This window comes from Lampris incognitus, chromosome 6 (genome assembly GCF_029633865.1).
Source record: "Lampris incognitus isolate fLamInc1 chromosome 6, fLamInc1.hap2, whole genome shotgun sequence".
Classification (NCBI taxonomy): domain Eukaryota; kingdom Metazoa; phylum Chordata; class Actinopteri; order Lampriformes; family Lampridae; genus Lampris; species Lampris incognitus.
In genome coordinates, this window is record NC_079216.1 from 4,673,395 (window position 1) to 4,692,300 (window position 18,906).

Sequence of the window (18,906 nt, forward strand, 5' to 3'; positions counted from 1 at the left end):
TCCAGCGGTTTCTATTTCAGATATGAAATGAAAAGGGCAAAATTGATTTTATTTTCTATACTTTCTATATATTCCAAGTCCCGAGGACCAATCTGTGATGCCGGAAGTTGCAACGCCCCAGTCCCTTCTTTTGCCTGCCGCCCGGCCTGCGTTGCACCCTACGCCAATGCTCATCGCCGCGTGTGCTGGGTCCACGGGGTGGTAGATCCATGTTGCTTTTTCGGGCCGGGCCCGATCGGGCTCCCTCCGAGATCTGGAGGGAGCTCGGAGCAGAGCAGCTGCTCCTTCATTGTGAAAGGAGCCAGTTGAGGTGGTTTGGGCATCTGATTAGGATGCCTCCTGGGCGCCTTCCTTTGTAGGTTTACTGGGCACCGCCAACTGGGAGGAGACCCCGGGGTAGACCCAGAACTCGCTGGAGGGACTACATGTCCAATTTGGCCTGGGAATGCTTTGGGATCCCCCAGGAGGAGCGCCCTACTTAGCTTGCTGCCACCGTGACCCGACCTCAGAGAAGCGGCTGAAGATGAATGAATACTTTCTATATATTTTCTATACTATACTTTCTATACTACTATATAATGTATCACATTATTATAGATAGTTGGGCTGTAGTCTCAATTATAAATATAAGTATAAACATAAATTATAATATTTTTCATTGTAAAGGGTTCCAAGCAGATGTGTGTGATTGTGTATGTGTTTTCATTCTCAAGGGAGTGGGCTCAATTATTGCTTCACATATATATAGAGAGAGTGTGTGTATGTGTGTATAGGAAGGCAAGCTACAGATGTGTGTGTTTGTTGCTTCATTCTCCAGTAAGTGGGCTTAATTATGTATCACACAGAGAGAGAGAATATATATGCTCAATATGGAGCTGTCAGAGAAGAGGAAAAGAGGAAGGCCAAAGAGGAGGTTTATGGATGTGGTGAGGGAGGACATGCAGGTGGCTGGTGTGACAGAGGAAGATGCAGAGGACAGGAAGAGATGGAAACGGATGACCCGCTGTGGCGACCCCAAACGGGAGCAGCCGAGAGTTGTAGTAGTAGAAGAGAGAGAGAGAGAGAGAGACAGAGACAGATAGAGACAGTGTAGGTATGTACCTCTGCACAGTTTCCTCTAGCTGTCCGATAGTGGTGTCAGAGCCTTGTGTGGCTGACAGTGCCTCCTGGAGTCTCTGGGCGGTAGTGGTGAGCTCCCGCTCCCTGTCATTCAGACTGCTTTTCAGACCATTGATGCGCCGCTCAGCCTGGACGAACTGATCCTCGCTCTCCTCCAGCTACACCACAGAGAGAGATTGTTAGTGAACTCGGACAGGATAAAGATCACTGTTGTCAGCTCAAGGACAGCATGGATTCACTGTTATTGTCCTGTGTGACATCCTGCTCCGTCACCCACAGGAGTTAGGGGCCAGGCGCTCTAAGTATAGCACAGCTGAGCTAGTTACAACACAACTTAAGCTGCCTGCGTCTTCTTTCCAATGCAGCTAGTATAGGAGACGTGGTAAGAGTATGATGCCACAAGGTGGCGCTGACCCCCTTTCCATTACCTTCCCCTTGAGTCGGTCCATGTCCTTGAGGAGCCGGGCCTTCTCTTCGTCCAGGTCATTGCGATAGCGTGTGTTGACCTCGAGGGAGGCCTCACTCATGGAAAGCTTCTTCAATGAGTCAGCTAGCTCCTGCTGCAGCTGCCTCAGACCGGCCTGCACTCAGAGCGAGACAGACAGAGAGAGAGAGAGAAAGAGAGAGAACTCATCTCTGTTAGACATTAGGACTAACCTGACCTCTAGGAGGAGACATAAGAAGGGAAAAGGTAAAAGCAGGTCAGGAGGAAGCGGTAGTCTTAATCCTTTTACCCGTCTTTGCCCTGGCCCTACCTCTCTCTCGTTCCTCTCCTCCTCCAACTTGAAGAGCTGCTCTCGGAGTTCGGCCGCCTTGCTGGCCAGCTCCCTATTCCTCTCTTCCACCAACTGTACCCTCTCCTCGCAGTCTGAGCGCAGCTTTGAAAGGATGTCGCTGAAGCGCTCCTGTGCATCGGTCACGGCACGTTCCTTGGCCACACCCTTGTTCTGGGCTTCCTCTAGCTGCTGTCGCAGTAGCATGCCCTCACTCTGGGCCTGAGCTAGCCGCTCCTGCGTGGTCTCCTGGCGGGCCGCGGCCCGGCTGGCCAGCTCTCTCTCAGCCTGCAGGGTGGTCTCCAGCTCCTTGGCCCGTGCCGCTGCCTGGTCCTTCTCCCGCTGCAGGGCCTCCAGCAGAAGACCTTTCTCTGTCAGCTGCAGAGTTGCCCTGTGGACCTCGTTCTCCAGGCTGTTTGCTCGGACCTCCGCCGTGGCCAGTTTCTGGGACAGGCTGCTAACTGCCTCACGTTGACTGGATGCTTCACCTGGAGATTTTATTTTACACTTGTAGTGTCACAATATTCTACACCCCTTGCATTACAAAAACACTAATGACGCCGATGTTTTTCAATGCCAGTCTACGCATTGTGATCAGCTGTTAAAGGAAAAAAAAAATCAAAATCTTCAATATTATCTATAAACATATGTTGTAAGGAAAACACTCCACTAGCAGCCATAATACTAGGTAATCTGCGTGTCTGAAATGCCCGAAATTGTGCAGCAAAATGTGAAACGGAAAACCTACTTCCTGGTTTGCTGATACACTGGACAAAAAGAAAATGTGGGGTCCGCGGTGGTGTAGCGGTCTAAGCATCAGCTTTGTGTCGATGCAGTTGCCCACTGGGGACCGGGGTTCACGCCCCGGTCTCGTCAGATCCGACTATGGCCGGACTCGACGAAGCAGCAATAATTGGCAACGCTGCCTTCAGGAGGGGGGCGGAGTCGGCTTGTGTTCATCACACGCGTCTCTGTGTGTATCGGAAAAAGCAGTGGTTCGGCCTGGATTTGCCTCGTCATGAAAGTGGGGAGACGTCTCCTTTGAGACTGCCGGCCAGAGAGATGCAGTTGGCGAACACATGCATTACGGGGGCGGGTGTTTGAAATAAAATAAGGATCGATTGGCCACTAAATTGGGAGAAAAAGGGAAAAATCGGAAATACATTTTAAGAAAAAGAAAATGTGAGTAACATTGCCTCATTATACAGCTGTATTTAGTGTTGATATTTTCTTATACAATGCAGCCCATCAGCAAAGAAGGAGTAATTTTGCCTTTTTACAGATTTTCTGCCAGTGGTGGACAATGTCAGCGGCGTTTCAGCTGCTAATGGACGTGTTATCCTTGCAACAATTATGTAAAGATAATGTTGAAAATCATGACCGTTTCCCTTTAAATGCAGGTAAAAGAAGACAGTTTGGTCTAATTATTTCTGGTAAGTGACTCTAGTTCAAGACTTCTGACAGCAGACAGATAGTGTAAATGTCATATTGAGGTTCTAACGCCCACTCACCTGTGTGTTTGTCTTTAATCCGCTGGTGCTCCTCCTTTTCACGGAGCAGGGCTTTCTCTGCATCTGCGCGGGTTGCCTGGCAGCGCTCTGCCTCCTGCGTCGCCCCCGCCAGGCGATTCCGGGTAGACTCCACCTCTGCCTCCAGTGTCTCGCGAGCCTGCCGCTCATGCTCCAGGCGGCTGGTGGAGATGGCCAGCTCAGACTTGAGAGCGCTCAGCTGGCTGTTGTACTGGAAGACAGTCTGGGCAAGCGCATCTTCATTCAGTTTCAGGTCTCGGCGAGTGTCTTCCAGGCGCTCCCTGAGGGCCTCGCTCTCCTCCACCAGGCGGCTCTCCTCCAAGTTGCTGTTGGCCCTTGAGCGCTCCAGCTCTGTTCTCAGGAGACTCAGCTCCTCCTGCAGGGAGGCCGTCTGCTGGAGGAGCTCCTTCTCCCTGTCGCTGGCCTCAGTAAGCTGAGACAGGGCCTGTGGGGAACAATCTACATTTTAACACTGCAATGCTAATCAATGAATTCCTATATACTTGTACTTTAATATTTTACTTCTTATTCAGACCTGACTGTGGGGCGCTTGGTTAGAGTTCTGAGTAAGATGTGACTGATGTTAATATTGCTGAGTGCTTATTTCCTTTATCATGTTATTCTACTTGTTCAGATTTGCCTTGAGAGAAACAAATATAAATGTAGATGTTGTGTATACTGTACATACAGAGTGCTGGGACTGAAAACCAAATTCTAAATTTTTAAGTAGTAAAGTTCTTTACTTTCCAGTCCTTTAATTGAACCGAGTCAGGCAGCAAAAACAGTTACAGATACAGTTCCTTGCAAAAGTATTCAACCCCCTTGACGGTCGTCACTAATATCTGCATTATAAAAGATACTCACACAGGGGGAAGGGGACAAATCCCACATTACACAGGCCCTGGTTAAGTGTGGTTATCCTAACTGGGCGTTTGCCAAAGCCAGGAAGATGCCCAAACAGTGCACCAGCCGATCGAAGAGAGGAGAAGGACAACAGCTGCGTAAGCATAAACCAGTGGTGATCCCGTATGTGGCGGGAGTGTCGGAACAGTTGAGACGCGTATTTTCCAAACACCGTGTCTCAGTTGCTTTCAAACCCCAAAACACGCTGCACCAGAAATTGGTCCATCCCAAGGATCGGGTCCCCCGGCACAAACAGAGCACAAACTGGCCCAACAACACTACCAGAAGTGGTGTTGGTGGGCCAATAGGGGGCAGTCTTCCCTCTGGTCCTAACCCCCACCCCCAAATATCAAATCCCAATGCCCCAGTGCAGTGACAGGGACACTGTGCTGTAGGAGATGCAGTTCTTCAGATGAGACGTTAAACCGAGGCCCTGACTCACTGTGGTCATTAAAGATCCCATGGCACTTATCACAAAGAGTAGGGGGTTCCCCGGTATCCTGGCAAAATTCCTCCATCTGGTCACCTAATCATCCTCCTGTGTAACTGGCTCAATGATTCCTCCCTCTCCACCTCAAGCTGATGTGTGGTGAGCATTCCGGCACAAAATGGCTGCCGTGCATCACCCAGGTGGTGCTGCACATTGGTGGTGGTTGAGGCGAGTTACCCCCTTCAATGTGAAGCACTTTGGGTGTCTAGAAAATCGCTATATAAATGTAATTATTATTAGTAGTAGTAGCATTACAGTATACACTGTTAAGTGCCAAGAGGATTGCCGTGACTTGTACATTGGGGAAAACAAACAGATGCTGGCCAAGAGGATGGCACAACACACCGGAGAGCTAACACATCAGGCCAGGACTCCACAGTCTATAAGCCAGTGGCCACTCTTTCGAGGACAAGGACCTGCACATCCTTGATAGGGAGGAACGCTGGTTCGAACGGAGAGTCAAAGAGGCCATCTATGTGAAGAGTGAACGACCATCACTGAACTGGGGGGGGGGGGGACTAAGAGTACATCTGTCGCCATCTTACAATGCTGTGATTACAACCATTCCCCAGTCCTCTGTGAATAGTACACATGGCCATTGTAACTAGTTAATGGTCATGGCAATTTGCATACGAAACCGATCGTTTTTGGTCATTATGCCACTGTATTGTTTATAAGGGTGGGGACACCTGCAGTCAGTTGAGACTGAAGAGGTCACTTAGATGAGAGATTAAACGGTTCTCTCAATAAACGTGTCCAGACGAACTGATTCAACTTTCTTTCTTTGAGTTACAGATATAACCCATTAAGTTTGACAATGACAATAAAATGATGAGAATGATGATGGCATGATGGAGAATGATGTTTGCAGCTGTGTGAAGACTACCTCATTGCTCTTACTGATGTTCTTCCTGTTCTCCTCCTCCATCTCCTGCTGTTTGCGAAGATGGCTGTTTAGAAGGTTCTCCTGCAGGGTTCTGGCACTGCGTTCCTGGGCCAACAGCCTCTGGGTCTCACTGCGATCCTGCTCCAGCTGGATCGCAGCAACACAAACATGACACAATCACACACATGCACAAATAATTTGTTTAGCCAAATACCTATAAAGAGGTAAGTCTCTTCACAGGATACCCTATTCTGTATGAACTAGGCGGTGCTCCTCAACTCTGATGCCGCAACTGCTAAAATCTTATTATTATATCTTACGATTTGATTTACCATCAATGACTTAATTCACATGCAGACCAAAATCCCATTGGTATTTAAGCAACTAAAGCATCCCATCTTTGACATGGCACACATAAATGCATATCCTGCATATCCCATCAACAAATAATGCGAATAAACATTTAACCCTGGTCCCTATAAACTTCGATAAGGCATCCCAAGAGATAAGGTATCCACTGGAATGTCAATGGTAGCCAGGATACTATGGCATAGAAACAACTCATCCCATCAACTATTTGTATCTATCTCCTAGTTCACAGTTTTATGGGTGCAATTTGGCCAAGTTACTCAGGGTTGAGCATGACCGTCCTCCCTCTTGGTCTTCAGGTCTGCTGTCTGCTGCCTCAGGAGACCCCTGGGCAAACCAAGCCCGAAAGGCCTCCCTCTTCAGCCTGACGGCTTCTCTCACTGCTGGTGTCCACCAGCGGGTTCTTAGGTTGCCGCCTTGACAGGCACTGATGATCTTATGACCACAGCTCCTACCTGCCGCATCTGCAAAAGAGGCTTTAAACATGACCCACTCAGACTCCATGTCCCCAGCCTCCCTTGGGATACACGAGAACTTCTTCCGGAGGTGGGAGTTGAAGACCTCATGGACAGGGGCCTCCGCCAGACATTCCCAGTTCACCCTCACTACATGTTTGGGTTTGCCAGGTCTGTCCGGCAGCCTTCCCTGCCATCTGATCCAACTCACCACCAGGTGGTGATCAGCTGACAGCTCTGCTCCTCTCTTCACCCGAGTGTCCAAAACATATGGCCGCAGATCTGATGATACGACCACAAAGTCTATCATTGATCTTCGGCCTGAGGTGTTCTGGTACCAAGTACACGTATGAACTACCTTATGTTCGAACATGGTGTTTGTTATGGCCAATCCATGACTCGCACAAGAGTCCAATAACAAGGTACTGCTCGGGTTCCGATTGGGGAGGCCATTCCTCCCAATCACGCCCCTCCAGGTTTCTCCATCATTGCCCACATGAGCGTTGAAGTCCCCCAGCAGAACTATAGAGTCCCGAGGCGGAGCCTTATCCAGGACATCACCCAGAGACTCCAAGAAAGCCAGATACTCCAAACTGCTATTTGGTGCAAAAGCACACACAACACTCAAGAGCCTTCCCCCCAGCGACTCGCAGTCATATAGAGGCGACCCTCTCAGTCCCCGGGGAGAACTCCAACACAGCGGTGCTCAACTGGGGACTTGTGAGTATCTCCAAACCTGCCCGGCGCCTGTCACCTTGGCCAACTCCAATAAAGTAAAGAGTCCAGCCCATCTCCAGGAATTTGGTACCAGAGCCCATGCTATGTGTGGAGGTGAGCCGAACTACATCTAATTAGTACCGCTCCACCTCCCACACCAGTTCAGGCTCCTTCCCTGCCAGAGAGGTGACATTCCATGTCCTGAGTACCAATCTGTGATGCCAGAAGTCGGCATGTCCCGGTCCCCGCCTTTGCCTGTCACCTGGCCTGCATTGCACCCTACCCCAATGCTCATCCCCGCGCGTGGTGGGTCCACGGGGTGGTGGCTCCATGTTGTTCTTTCGGGGTGGGTCCAACCGGGCCCCATGGGCCAAGGCCTGGCCACCAGATGCTCGCTGGTGAGCTCCTTTCCCAGGTTTGGCTCCTGGAGGGGGCTCTAGTTTCCCTTTTCCTGGCCAGGTGCTGTAGCTCTGCTGGTGTACTTTCATTGGGTTTCTTGGGATTCTTATATATATATATATTTATATAATTTTTAAAATAGATTAAAGTCAAACTATTTTAACTGTTCCATTAGGTGGTCAGAGCATTAATGAGCTCATGGGAAAGGGGCACTGATGTGTGAGCTGGTATTAGGAGGTACTGGTATAAGAACTGGTATTGGGGGTACTGGTATATAAGCTGGTACCATTTTCATGTTGTTGACAAGAGTTCTCCTCTCTAGCTCCAGGTTGCGGAGGGTGAGCTCCACGCTTTGTCTTTCTTCCACTTCCCGCTGTTGCTGCTCCTCTGTCCTCCTCAGCTTCTCCCTGGTGGTCTCATACATCATGGTGGCATTACGCCGATTCTCTTGCTCTTGTTTCAGCTGGAACCTGCACCGAGGGGTTCAACAGGATGACATTTATACACTGGTGCATCATCTGATTTCAGACAAATGCAAATGTAAACCTGCTGTGTAATATATAGAGCAGTGGTGTCCAACTCAGTTCCTGGAGAGCTACCCTCCTACTGCTTTTCACTCCAACCCCAATTCAACATATTCGATTCTATTAATTTAAGGTCTTGGTCTGAAGGTAATTAGTAGAATCAAATGTGTTAAATTTGGGTTGGAGTGAAAACCGGCAGGATGGTAGTTATCCATGAGCAGGGTTAGACACCACTGAGACAGAGGGATAGAAAATAAAGGGATAGATAGGGTGATTCTTTTTCTTATTTTGCAGTTTTTTTGGCATTTATCTACTTCTGTACTTTTTGCCATAGAAACTTCGTTTGAAAGTCAAAACGTACATCTTCTTCAGGAAATGTATGCTATTACTTTTCTTTATGCCAGCATGTTCCAGTGAATTTTTATAATAATAATTAAAAAAAAACAATTTATAATGGTAGTCTAAAGGGAAGAATAACCCAGCCACTGAGGATGCACAAGCCAGTGCATCCTTAGTGCCGGTCCCAAGCCCGGACAAATGGGGAGGGTTGCGTCAGGAAGGGCATCCGGCATAAAATCTTTGCCAAATCAAATATGCGGATCATAAATTACGGATGATCCGCTGTGGCGACCCCTAACGGGAGCAGCCGAAAGTAGTAGTAGTAGAGTCTAAAGGGAAGAATGTTTAAAAGTTGAAATCTCAACAACTGCAAGTGCTAAAGTGCCCCATGTGGAAATGCTTAAAATAATGAAATAGGTACCACGTGGTCAGTTATTATGTGTTTTACTTACGTTTTGCTCATAACGCATGACGCATGAGGCGTAGTAAAAACAATACTTGCACACTGTGTTCCTTTGACGATACCAATTCGAAACCTATATCCATGTATCCTTCCATCATTTCACATCCGATTTAAAATCCAGAATCAGAAAACCAATAACAACCTGTTATTTCATTATTCATTTACAAATCCAAAATCATAAAACCAATAACGGGCTGTTTTTCGTTGTTCATTTACAAATACAAAAACAGTAATGGGCTGTTTTCCACTGTTTTGATTTTGTTCTGAAGTTAAAATTAGAACATGAGAAAATGTCTGTATAACTCAATCATTTCATATCCGAGTTAGAATCCAAAATCACAAAACTAAGAACGACCTGTTATTTCATTGTTTGTTTACAAATCCAATATCAGAAAACCAATAATGGCCTGTTTTTTCATTGTTTTGATTCTGTGCTGAGGTTAAAAGTAGAACGTGAGAAAATTGATATTTGTAATATAACATTCCATGGTACCCAGTTGGGGATGCTGAACAAGTCTGTAGCGTTTGATACAATTTCAGCTGTAGGTGGCGCTAAAATACTTGAAAAATTGCTGCTGGATTGCTAGCCGCGGCGGTAGCAGCAGCAGCAGCTAACAGCTTCCAGCTCTCAAACGCAGTTTCCTCTGGAACTGCAACATTCTAGTTATCTTTATTATTCTCCACGTTTTTCATCCGCTATCTACTTTCACACACTTTCAGATCAAAACTTCTCTCAAGTCTTAAAGGTTTCAGCCAATTTGTGTGATTCTACACACCTTTTTCATATCCTTTATACGTTTTGAATTGTTCATCTTTATTGACACTTTTTTGCCGTTAGAACGAATGGGACAGATTCTTTAAAGTTCAGCATTTTTTCTACTTGTTCTACACTTTCACACTTTCAGCTAAAAACTTTTTTTCAGATTTTAAAATGTTCCGCTTTCGTCTTACATTTTTGTACTTTTCAACTTTTTGATACCTTTTATACTTTTTTTAATTCTAATTTTTTCCCCACCACTTTTTTTTTTTTTACAAAGAAAGTCTATGGATGGAACGTTCAACCACGCCCCTTTTGAATTCTAACTACACCTTCATACTTTAGCTACGAACTTCATTCAAACTTGAAACGAGTCAGCACATGTTGTTCCTTAAGACTTCTACACAGCTTTTAGACATCTTTTATAGTTTTTGAGAAATTGCAAATGAAGTTTTATGCACTTTTCATAAGTTATAATGGGTGTGCATAGTGCCTGGCTAGAGTGGTTGATGTCGTCACAGTTTAGAGATATTTCATGTACTTCAACACCATAGCACCCAGCAGGTAGTTTTTAACTCTCATTTTCAGCAGTTTTCAGCTAGCCCACAGTTGCTCCAGAAACTACACTTTTCTAGTTCTCACTTGAGGTTGTTGACTTCAGTCTGTAGCTCCAGTTGGTGGCGTTCCAGAGCAGATTTGACATCTTTCACTTCCTCCAAAGAGTTCCTTAGCTCCGCCCGCTCCATCTCAATCTGGCTCACCTTGTCAGTCAGGTGCCCATGGCGACTGCGCGCCTTTTGGATGGAGCGCTCATACTCATGGAAAATGTTCTGTAGCTTCACCATGGTTCTGGAATCTGAGGGATATAACATGAGAGATTTAGCAAAGGAACCCCTCTGGATCTTTCCTGATATATACTAATCAGTCCACAATGTGATGAAATAAAGTTTAGTTATAATGACATATTTGATGCAAATACTTTTCGTAAAAAAACCCTGAAACATGGCAAAGATTTTACAATTGAGCCATTTGTATGTCAGTAAAACCGCCGATGAATTAGACTGTCAACAAAATTGGCAAATAATTTCAGCCCTGTTTGAAATTATAAAGAGTATCACTATTTACTTCATAGATTATTCCCTACCATCCTGTTAAAAGCTGTATGCATACCGAAGGTTGCAGAGTCCAGTTTCTCGATGAGGAGGGAGGCATGGCGGTAGCCAGAAGCGGGGGAGTCCAGGTCATCTGTAGCAGTGTCCGAGGACTGAGTAAGTTCATCCAAGTCCTCCTCAATCTCCATTTTCTCAGGGTCTTGAGTCTGGATGCATGAAAAATAACCTTTTATCATTATCCCTAGTACCTTGTTGCCTACACTGTATATGAAATAAAAGCCAATTTTAAATGGTTAAATACTGTTTACAGTCAGTTGGTAAGGTTGATATGAATGCAACCATGCTGACTCACTAGGACTTCAAGGCCCTTTCACACTCGACATGAATCAGAAAATAAAAGTCTTGATTCCAAAGTTTCTTCCTTTTTTACTATGAAATTAAACTTCAGTACAACATTCAAAGGATGAATTCTAGGCTTTCCTACAGAAATGACATAACATGCCGGTCAAAAGACTGCGATGCTCTCTGGTCCAATGCTTCTGGAGCTACTACATTTATGGGCTTACGATTTATAGTAACTTCAGCAGCCAATCAAAATGCATCACACTAAATCTTTTCATATGTGGGCTTACACTGAAGTTTTCACTTCTCCCATTCAAACATGTTCACTAATCATATCCAAGGAAAAACACAAAATAACAAATATGCAAATTAAATGGCTTTACAGAAATGCATCATCTGCTGTTCTTCTAAGTGCATACGAAGCACAACTAGGGGATGATGTAGCTCCAAACAGATGGACGCACATCATGTACTCTGCTGCTTCCTCATTCAGATCACCACCTGGCCACCAAAGAAAGCGCAACAGATCAACATCCATGTCTGGAACCTGCACCTGGCAGAACATGGACTCGATATCGGCCATCATCACGACAGGCTCTTCTCTGAATCTCAGCAGCACTCCAGTAAGGGTGTTCATAAGATCGGGTCCTCGTAGCAACTGTTCATTCAACGAAACTCCTTGGAAAGTCACCACACGGTCAAAAACAACTCAGTTTTCCTTTTTTCGGGTGGTACACTCCATGTTGCGGGATGAACCATAACCTACCACCGCTGTGACGCAATTGCTCTTCTGGTACTCTAATGGCATAACCTTTCTGCAATATGTTGTTCATGAATCCTTTGTACTCTTCAAAAGAAATCTGGGTTCCTAAGGAACTTCCTCTCTTCAAAGTGTTAAGCCTTTCTTTAGCTATACTACGGTTGTACGGCATCTTCATCTTGTCATCCTTCAGAGGCAGCTTAAGGCAGTAATGACCATCAATGAACCATGCTGATGTTGTTACAGCATGCATGAACTGCTTATCTTGTTGGGATGGTTCTCGTCTGTCATTACTGCTGCGCTCTGGAAAATCAGCACTGTAGTGCTGAATCAACATGTCTTCAATGTTCATCACAGAGATGCAGTTGACCAAGAAGCTCTGTCTTGCTGTGTCATCTGACTCCCTCTCTCCCCCTCTACCAATTGGCCCATTGACAACAAAACCAAGAGCTGTCTTTACAGTGTATGGTCCATCTCTCTGGCTGTTAATGATCTCCAACGGCTCCATAGCTTTGTAAGCATTGGCTCAAAAGCCCTAATGAAAGATCTGTAAGTAATAGGATCTCCTGTTAACACTGGAATGTTTCTGTGAGGGAGTTGAGACGAACTTTGTTGCTTGATGAGCAGCTCGGTGACCTCATTTTGGTGCTGCAACACTTTGTACAGGCCTTCGATGGAAGAGTCAGTACGCTGGGCATTGTCTGCAGTATGGCTTGATGGACGTCTTCTTCTGGCTGAAGCATCAATTTGAACTGCTGGTTTTGAATTGAAAACTGGAAAGGGCTTACCATCCCCTCAAAGTAAATAATCACCATCAATGAATGTCATGTTTTTCTTTTCTATCTGGTAAATTTGTAGACCTGGCTCTGTGTCTTGGATTTGACTCGACGTAATCATCCATAGAATCTTGAGCCTCTTCAAATTCTTCATACACCTTTAACCTTGCATCTGACGTGGCAATTGCAGTTTCAATCTCCAGTGCTCCTTTTTTGCTTTCAAGCAGACCACTTCTTGCTCAATTGCCTCTTTCCTTTTTCAGAGCCATTGCTTTTGTGACCAGTGCTTCATGTTCTGCCTTAAGTTTCAACCGAGCTGACCTAGTGGTAGACACCTGTGATAAACAACCCATAACAGAACTAGCTTCCGAGACACAATAACATGGTCTAGCATCATCTTTCTGTATATCTTGAGAAGAGCCCTTTTTAACCTGTGTGATCCATCTATTGGTTTCTTGTATAAAAAGCTTCAATCCAGTATGTCTGTTTTCATACATATCCAGATCATCTTTCCTTTCGTCTTCAGCTAACAGCTCACACAATTCTTCATTTCACATTCCCCGTTGTGGCGGAAGTGCCAGGCGCCTTTCATTGGTGCCTGGCACCCTGGGCCCTAAGTCACTAGCCAGACTCTTCTCTTCTGTAGTTCCCTGGTGGTGGAATGAGTTACCAAACTCCATTCGATCCGCTGAGTCCCTCTCCATCTGTAAGAAGAAGCTAAAGACCCAGCTCTTTCTCGAACACCTCCACACCTGATGGCATTTAACACTAGAACGACCAAGACAGTCATTATGGCCGTTTTGGATTTTCAAAGTTTAATAACTTTGTGGAAAAACAAACAAACATACAGACCTGCTGCTCCCTGAATTTTCCTAAAATTGCATACACTACCGTTCAAAAGTTTGGGATCACCCAAACAATTTCGTGTTTTCCATGAAAAGTCACACTTATTCACCACCATATGTTGTGAAATGAATAGAAAATAGAGTCAAGACATTGACAAGGTTAGAAATAATGATTTGTATTTGAAATAAGATTTTTTTTACATCAAACTTTGCTTTCGTCAAAGAATCCTCCATTTGCAGCAATTACAGCATTGCAGACCTTTGGCATTCTAGCTGTTAATTTGTTGAGGTAATCTGGAGAAATTGCACCCCACGCTTCCAGAAGCAGCTCCCACAAGTTGGATTGGTTGGATGGGCACTTCTTTGAGCAGATTGAGTTTCTGGAGCATCACATTTGTGGGGTCAATTAAACGCTCAAAATGGCCAGAAAAAGAGAACTTTCATCTGAAACTCGACAGTCTATTCTTATTCTTAGAAATGAAGGCTATTCCATGCGAGAAATTGCTAAGAAATTGAAGATTTCCTACACCGGTGTGTACTACTCCCTTCAGAGGACAGCACAAACAGGCTCTAACAGGTACTATTTAATGAAGATGCCAGTTGGGGACCTGTGAGGCGTCTGATTCTCAAACTAGAGACTCTAATGTACTTATCTTCTTGCTCAGTTGTGCAACGCGGCCTCCCACTTCTTTTTCTACTCTGGTTAGAGCCTGTTTGTGCTGTCCTCTGAAGGGAGTAGTACACACCGGTGTAGGAAATCTTCAATTTCTTAGCAATTTCTCGCATGGAATAGCCTTCATTTCTAAGAACAAGAATAGACTGTCGAGTTTCAGATGAAAGTTCTCTTTTTCTGGCCATTTTGAGCGTTTAATTGACCCCACAAATGTGATGCTCCAGAAACTCAATCTGCTCAAAGAAGTGCCCATCCAACCAATCCAACTTGTGGGAGCTGCTTCTGGAAGCGTGGGGTGCAATTTCTCCAGATTACCTCAACAAATTAACAGCTAGAATGCCAAAGGTCTGCAATGCTGTAATTGCTGCAAATGGAGGATTCTTTGACGAAAGCAAAGTTTGATGTAAAAAAAATCTTATTTCAAATACAAATCATTATTTCTAACCTTGTCAATGTCTTGACTCTATTTTCTATTCATTTCACAACATATGGTGGTGAATAAGTGTGACTTTTCATGGAAAACACAAAATTGTTTGGGTGATCCCAAACTTTTGAACGGTAGTGTATATTTGAATTAAAATTAGTTTTACATCATCCATCCATTATCTGAACTGCTTATCCTGCTCCCAGGGTCATGGGGATGCTGGAGCCTATTCCAGCAGTCATTGGGTGGCAGGTGGGGAGACACCCTGGACAGGCCACCAGGCCATCACAGGGCCCACGCACACACACGCACACGCACACACACCCATTCATACCTAGGGACAATTTAGTACAGCCAAATCACCTGACCTACATGTCTTTGGACTGGTGGAGGAAACCGGAGCCCCCAGTGGGAACCCACGCAGACACAGGGAGAACATGCAAACTCCACACAGAGGATGACCTGGGATGACCCACCAAGGTTGGACTACCCCGGGGCTTGAACCCAGGATCTTCTTGCTGTGAGGCGACCACGCTAACCACTGTGCCCCCGTGTCGCAGTTCTAGATTAATCGAACAAAAAAAAAAAAAACAAACAAACAAAAAAAAAAATTATGATAAGATCGACCTAAAACGACCATGGATGGTCAAAACGACCATGGATGGTCAACATGACCATCTTGTAATTTGCACGTTATCGTGCGCGTCATGTCACTATTTATGACATGTTTTGGTTGCATCATTTCCTTGGCGAAATTCATTGCTCTGTCATAGATTAAAAAAAATTTTCAAAAAAATAGCATTCTCCAGTGCAGAGAAATAGTTTAAACTTAATTTCTGATTAGGTGGCATGGTGGCGCAGTGGTTAGCGTGGTCGCCTCACAGAAAGAAGGTCCCGGGTTTGAGCCCTGGGGTAGTCCAACCTTGGGGGTCATCCCAGGTTGTCCTCTGTGTGGAGTTTGCATGTTCTCCTCGTGTCTGTGTGGGTTTGCTCTGGGGGCTCCGGTTTCCTCCCACAGTCCAAAGACATATAGGTCAGGTGAATCGGCCGTACTAAATTGTCCCTAGGTATGAATGTGTGTGTGTATGTCGGCCCTGTGTGATGGTCTGGCGGCCTGTCCAGGATGTCTCCCTGCCTGCCGCCCAATGACTGCTCGGATAGGCTCCAGCATCCCCGCGACCCTGAGAGCAGGATAAGCGGTTCGGATAATGGATGGATGAGTTTTGATAAGTGCCAACAGGTCTGGTTACAGACACCGTTACAGACGCACCACGACTACCACCGAGGAGTTGCAGTATTTACAGGCGTTGGACAGCGGCCATTTTAAGTTGTTTGAAAAACAGTATTAAAAGTTGTTACATGTTTGAATGTTAAAGATATTAATGTAATGCATTAATATCTCAACTGGATATTTATCTTGACAGAATATTAAAGAGTTTAAAAACTGGCAGTCATTTTGACCGCCCATGGTCATTTCAGGTAGGAGTGAAATCCGGGTCGTTCTAGTGTCCAAGCTATGACACAAAATAACAAATATGCATATTAAATGACTTTACAGAAATGGCTCTAACAGTTGAATTAGAGCAAACCATTTACTAGTATGGAACAGAGGAAGCTTAGTGACAGAGTGTGAACAGTATGTTTTACCTCATCTCTCCGCTGACCAGATGAAGACCTAGGCCACACAAACACAGGGCAGAAGAAAGCAAGTTATCTGGAGAGTCTATTTCACACAACCTTCTCAAGTCCAGGGACCATAAGTGTGATGGTATACTGCAGTATACTATTCCATATGTCAGAGAAGTTAGTCATGCAACTACAGTTGGAATAAGCAGAGTTCGCCAAATCAGGGTGGGGGAGGTCCTGATCGATTTCCCTCCACTGACATAGGAAGAGTTAGAGAAAGACAGAAGAGGTGACACCTATAAACTTAGAGCAGTATACTGCACGTATACCTTCCTTCATCGTCCGACACTTCACTTAAAGTACTATCATCAAACACAGAGAGGGGGTCTCCGTTTAGGTGGGTGGTGGTCTGAGGGGCTCTATTGCTCCGTGCCCCCTTGACTAGATGCTGCGGCTGGGAGGTCCTCCCTACATCTACCGCTCCACCCTGCTGCTTCTCCTTATGGCAGCTCTGCTGGAGCAGGACATGTCGCTGCACGGCATCCCTGTCAGAGCTATGGAAAGCAATAGACCTGATGGTAAATGATATCGCCCGTAATATGTTACATCCACACCTCACTGCCATGAAGGCTATCTTTCAAGAAGGCCTACTATTAAAGGAATGACTGACTCCAACTTATATGTGGGTCTTCCCATCTCAGCTGTGACCTGTAACAAGGTGCACAGCAGTATCTGAGACTGTGAGGGAGCAGTGAATGCTTACATCGCCAACATCATCTAGTTCCTCATTTCAGAGGAAAAGCGGCTGCGCCACCTTGTGACGACATTCTAAACTGTAAGGACATGCTATATATCCAGACAGTGACAGAGCCATTATGTTGACTGACAGCTAAATGATGCTTACCTCTTTGGATTTATACAGGCCGGTCTTTTAGGAATACTTTGAGTGACTGTGAGCCGAGTTTCCTTTGGCGTTTCCTCATCTCTGCTGGCCAGCTCTTCCAGGCGTCCCATACAGGTCTCAGGTTTCTCCTCTTCTGTTCGTTCCTGCTTCAGTTGTTGCCGAGCTTCCCAGGAAGCGTCAGGTTTTTCTTCTTTCATCGAAGTGTTTGTCCTTTGTTTGCCAGCCTGTGAAAGACAACAGCAAAATGCTAAGGATTAAAAACAATGGGCAACGGGTGTGGGCCAGCCTTTAAAATGTATTTTGGAGCAGGTATACTTTGCCATGCATAATTCAGTGAGTCATCCCTCCCTCAGGAGACCAAATACCTTCAGTGAGGTTACACAGTGGGACATGATATTCACAGGGATCCATCTTTTCAAGGAGTGTTGGAACTCACTACAACCAACATCCAAATGTGATTCAGCCATTATTGTGTGTTCACTCATGAAGATCACACTGGCACAGGGTATATAAAGAACTTCTTCAATGATGACACGTCGTAAGTTATTTCAGGAAAATACTGATCCAAAAACATTCAAAAGGATACCCAAAAGTTATTTCTCATACTTTTTTCATATCTAATAAAATTGCAAATCAACAACTCTGTAGAAAAACTTACTTGAAGAACAGCATGCATAAAAACAAAAATGTTTTGATTTTTTTCTCCCCTTTTTCTCCCCAATTGTACTTGGCCAATTACCCCGCTCCACTCTTCCAAGCCGTCCTGGTCGCTGCTCCACCACCTCTGCCGATCCGGGGAGGGCTGCAGACTACCACATGTCTCCTCCCATACATGTGGAGTCACCAGCCGCTTCTTTTCACCTGACAGTGAGGAGTTTCACCAGGGGGACGTAGCGCGTGGGAGGCTCACGCTATTCCCCCCAGTCCCCCCCCCCCACCACACCTGAACAGAAGCCCTGACTGACCAGAGGAGGTGCTAGTGCAGTGACCAGGACACATACCCTCATTCGGCTTCCCACCTGCAGACACGGCCAATTGTGTCTGTAGAGACACCCGATCAAGCTGGAGGTAACACAGGGATTCGAACCGGCGATCCCTGTGTTGGTAGGCAACGGAATAAACCATCACGCCACCCAGACACTCCTTCATAAAAACAAATTTAAAACAGCAACTGTCACATCATTCCAATAGTACTTCTTTTCATAGAAAAGAACATTGTGATCTAACATCAAATTCACAGCACACCAGCTAGAGAAGTTAGCACAACAGAACGGATTCCCAGCGTAGAGCTACAAGTCAGGGTCATGCATGAAGAAAGATGGAGAGTGAGTAGTAGATTTATTTAAAAGACAGCCTTTCCATTTGGAGTGTTATGGTGGATAATCCAGCAGTGGATCATCTAAATGCCACTAATGTCAGTTCTCTTCCTTTAAGTATCTCTGGATGATTAAATGAAAGGAACAGGATGAGTTGTATGGGTGGTCTAGGAATGGCAGGACACACGAGGAAGGCTAACTTTTAAAATCTAAAATACACAGAAAAAACTAATGGGAAATACTAAAAGACCTGACATAGATGGTCATCGTTTAATGTGGCAGCTTGGACACAGTGAAGGTAATGAAATGAACGACATATGAAGAGAAAGAAGCAATCTAGGAGGGACTACAGGAGTAAGGAGCGGCCGTCGTCTACCTCTCTCTGGAGTTGAGCCTTCTCCTCCA

At 45.5% G+C, this 18,906-nt stretch overlaps 1 protein-coding gene across 1 annotated transcript in view; it reads right to left on the reverse strand.

Annotated features, from left to right (window-relative positions):
* The window catches only part of si:ch211-272n13.3 (ankyrin repeat domain-containing protein 36C), a 51,939-nt gene that overhangs the window by 18,230 nt on the left and 14,803 nt on the right, over positions 1-18,906 (reverse strand). Inside the window, exons 22-34 of the mRNA XM_056281660.1 lie at positions 18,852-18,877; positions 17,544-17,550; positions 17,186-17,409; positions 16,611-16,835; positions 16,303-16,330; positions 10,894-11,041; positions 10,366-10,579; positions 7,927-8,110; positions 5,701-5,847; positions 3,404-3,866; positions 1,875-2,380; positions 1,548-1,700; positions 1,102-1,277 (exon numbers count right to left, since the gene is read on the reverse strand). Of these exons, the coding sequence (XP_056137635.1) occupies positions 1,102-1,277; positions 1,548-1,700; positions 1,875-2,380; positions 3,404-3,866; positions 5,701-5,847; positions 7,927-8,110; positions 10,366-10,579; positions 10,894-11,041; positions 16,303-16,330; positions 16,611-16,835; positions 17,186-17,409; positions 17,544-17,550; positions 18,852-18,877 (2,501 nt within the window). The remainder of the gene's footprint in view (positions 1-1,101; positions 1,278-1,547; positions 1,701-1,874; positions 2,381-3,403; positions 3,867-5,700; positions 5,848-7,926; positions 8,111-10,365; positions 10,580-10,893; positions 11,042-16,302; positions 16,331-16,610; positions 16,836-17,185; positions 17,410-17,543; positions 17,551-18,851; positions 18,878-18,906) is intronic.